At 37.3% G+C, this 3589-nt stretch overlaps 1 protein-coding gene across 2 annotated transcripts in view; it reads left to right on the top strand.

The window, feature by feature from the left end:
• LOC107297842 (pantetheinase) overlaps positions 1-2442 on the top strand; it is a 53800-nt gene extending 51358 nt beyond the window's left edge. The window contains exons 7-8 of one of the 2 annotated variants that reach the window (XM_015827202.1): positions 899-1069; positions 2100-2442. In XM_015827202.1, coding sequence (XP_015682688.1) covers positions 899-1069; positions 2100-2291 — 363 coding nt within the window. In that variant the 3' untranslated portion in view covers positions 2292-2442. The remainder of the gene's footprint in view (positions 1-898; positions 1070-2099) is intronic. The other variant, XM_015827203.2, reaches the window with a different exon arrangement.
• The last annotated feature ends 1147 nt before the right edge of the window (positions 2443-3589 follow it).

Genomic DNA, 3589 nt, shown 5'->3' with positions numbered 1-3589 from the left:
GAGAGAGAGAGAGAGAGAGAGAGAGAGAGAGAGAGAGAGAGAGAGAGAGAGAGAGGAATGTACATATCCAGCAAACCACAGGTAGTCCTCAACTTACAAACGTTCATTTAGTGACCTTTTCTAAGTTACAACGGCACTGAAAAAAGTGACCTACGACCAATTTTCGTACTTACAACCTTTGTAGCATCCCCGTGTGATCAAAATTCAGACATTTGGCAACTGGTTCATACTTATGGCCAGGGATGAAATGTTTTAGATATTTAAACATGACTGAATTCAAGAAAAGTATATATATATTAGAGTTAAGGGATTAGATTATTAGATTTATTGAATAAATTGAATTGAATTTTTTTTTTCTCTTCTCTACTTTTATTTTATTTTATTCTTATATTTATTACTTAAGAAACGTAAAAATGTGAGATGGCTTATATGGGAAAAATTGAATTAAATCTGTTAAAATAAATGTAACTAATCGCTGAGAAAACTTTCACCAGTAAGAATATTCAGAACTTGGTGGGAGAAATAAACTAAGATAAGGAATGTAACAGGATCGATGATAAGGCACAAATGATTGAAAAGAAAAGAAATGTAGTAATATGATGATTATTGTTTAGGAATATTGGAATACTCTAAGAAGGATGAAATGTTTTAGATATTTAAGGGTGACTGAACTCAAGAAATATATATATATATACACACATACATATATATACACACATACATATATATACACACATAAAACGTTTAGAATTAGAGTTAAGGGATTAGATGACTAGATTTATTGAATAGAACGCCTAAAGATTAAATATATTCTTAACTGCGGTTCCTTTTCTGATAGTAACAACCTAGTTCCTCTATAATGAGTACTTCTCCAAGTATTGTTTTCTTCTCCTTCCAGATCTGCACATTGCTGAAGTGTGAAGGTACACACATTCAGACCTGCGGCAAGCCAGTCACTACTGCAGACTCCATATTTGAACTCTATTCTCTCAGTGGCACATTTAGCACAAACTACGTCTTCCCAGAGGTTTTACTCAGTGGGATTCGCTTGGCCCCTGGAGGGTTTCGGGTAAGGTGTTTTTTTTTTAAATTATAATTTTATTAAATTTATCAAAGTATAACATACAAATGAAAATGAAAGTAGTGGGGAAAACGGGGGAATATGTTTGGATAACAGTCTTTGCTTTTTCACAAGTCCACCAAAGGTGGTAGGTAAGATGGTCTTTCCCATCTTAAGTATACAAATATTGTCAAGGTGATGTGACCCAAACTGGTCTTGAACAGAAGCAGTGTAGAAACAAATTCCTTAATAAAGTTCAGAAGGAAAATGTGTCTTGGTCACTTCTTGGAAGCCAAAATTGAATTTTGAGAAAAATGTGGTTTTTCACCATGGTGTCTTTTACTTGACTGCCTTGCTTGATCTCTGAGTTTGTTTGGAGACCACACATTGTTAAATGTGTCACACTTGTATAGAGCAGAGATTGATCTACATCGTAGTATGTTGCGGACTACCAGCATCTATATAGTGTAATCTATAATTTTAGTTTATGCCATAAATAATAGGGAAGGATGCCTATTTCTAAATACCCAATTTTTAAACTGTCTTGTTGCGAGTAAGCAATTTGTATTAAACATATTGCATGTCTTCAAAAGCTGCCTGAATGTCATCAAAATAAGAGCCATCAGATGATGTCCATCCTATGGTCCTATAGAGCTAAAATCCTGTTGCTAACGTTGGCTTCTCCACATTTATTGAGTTCAGGGGTGGGAAACCTATAGACCTATAGATGTTGCTTAATTAAATCTCCCAGCAGCCCTAACCCACATGTCCACTGATGGGGGATCTTATGATTATTTCTCCATCTTGATCCAAATTCAATATTATCTACATTGACTAGCTGTGGCTCTCATAGTTGGGAGTCTTTCCCAGCCTTATCCAAATATGTGGGTAGTCACTCTGGGATCTTCTCTATACTATGTTATAAGAACTACGTCTCCTCTTAATCCCCTACTTTAAAAATGCCTTGACTCAGCTAATAGGAGAAATCTACACCTTATTTAACTAATTGTATTACTGACATTCTTTCATTCATTCCTAGGTTTTGAGAGATGGACGACTCATCAGTCAGAACAATATCTCTCAGGCTCTTTTAACTGTAACACTTTTTGGAAGATGGTATGAAGAGGATTCTCCAAGTAAACCCACAGTACCCAATAAGGTTGAATCCACAACTCAACAAATCAGTTGCTTGATACTTTTACTGTTTCAGTTGTCATTTATAGTAGCGTGATGGATAACTCAATGGCTATGTATTGATGATGAATATATTGATGCTATGTTTAATGTTTAATGTTGACAAATCCCAAGGAATACAATTGTCTTGAGCTTTGTCCTAATAAAGATGCTGTCATAGTTCCGACAGGTGAAACTTTTCAAAAGAACTTCGAGGCATTGTTTACCTTAAAGGATCTTTTATTTGAGTAGCATAATATCGGCATTTATCTAATCGAAGCCAAAAACTGAATTCCTCTCCCCTGGGCACATAGTATCAAAGCACAATTCCCTCTTCCAATTAACAGTTATAAATCACATTCCCCAATTAGCTTGAAGCGCGGGCTTCCTCTCCAGCCCGCCAATTCTTTATCAGCTCTGAGTTCAATAACCTTGATTCTCACGCTACGTTTTAGTGTTGTTATGTCTAGCTGGACTCTCATTCACATCATCTAACTCTAAAAGCGAAAGGAAAAAAATGGCTACATTTCCATCTGTTGTCAATGCAAAAACATCCGATGTTAGCAGCGTTGACATCCGGGCCCCTTTACAAACATCCTTTAATGTAAACAAAAGCACAGGTTATGGATTCCCTTTCGGTTTATTAGGGTGTCTCTTATAGAACCTATTAATGAGTCTGTCAGCTTTCACATCACTAGACTTCACCCAAGTGGCCTCAGACAACGAATACCCCTTCCATTGTACTAAGTACTGCAATTTCCCTTTAAAAAATCTAGAATCAAGAATACGCTTTACTTCATAGTGAGTCTGTCCTGCCACTACGAGGGGTCTGGGTGCCTTCTTAGGGGGAGGTCTTAAAGTGGAACCCCGATAAGGTTTTAACAGGCTGCAATAGAAAACAGGATGAACTTTTCCTAAGAGCTTAGGGAGTTTTAATTCCACTGTGACCGGGTTAATGATCTTTACAATGGGGAAAGGTCCCAAGAACTTCGGTCCTAGCTTCTTACTAGGTAATTTGAGCCATAAATATTTAGTCTACAGATAAACCTTTTCCCCAGCTTGGAAAGTTCTTTGAGGAGCCCTTTTTTTTTATCTGCCTGCTTTTTATAGGTCTCTGAAGCCTTTTTTAAAGCTGTTTTCGTGGTTTTCCAAACTTCTTCCCACCCCCTGACCCATTGATTAAGTGTCTGGGAAGCGGAGAGCACCTGTGGATATTCGGGTATCTGGCTGAACTCTTTTCCTGTGGCTACTTTAAAAGGCGTGAAGCCGGTGCTGCTGTGAACAGAGTTATTGTAAACCACCTCTGCGAAAGGGAGGAGGTCAGTCCAGTTTTTTTGTTGGTAGCTAACATAGCAT

This window comes from Protobothrops mucrosquamatus, unplaced genomic scaffold, assembly GCF_001527695.2.
Source record: "Protobothrops mucrosquamatus isolate PMUCROS unplaced genomic scaffold, P.Mucros_1.0 scaffold3561, whole genome shotgun sequence".
Taxonomy (NCBI): Eukaryota; Metazoa; Chordata; class Lepidosauria; order Squamata; family Viperidae; genus Protobothrops; species Protobothrops mucrosquamatus.
This window is presented reverse-complemented; position numbering and strand designations above follow the sequence as displayed.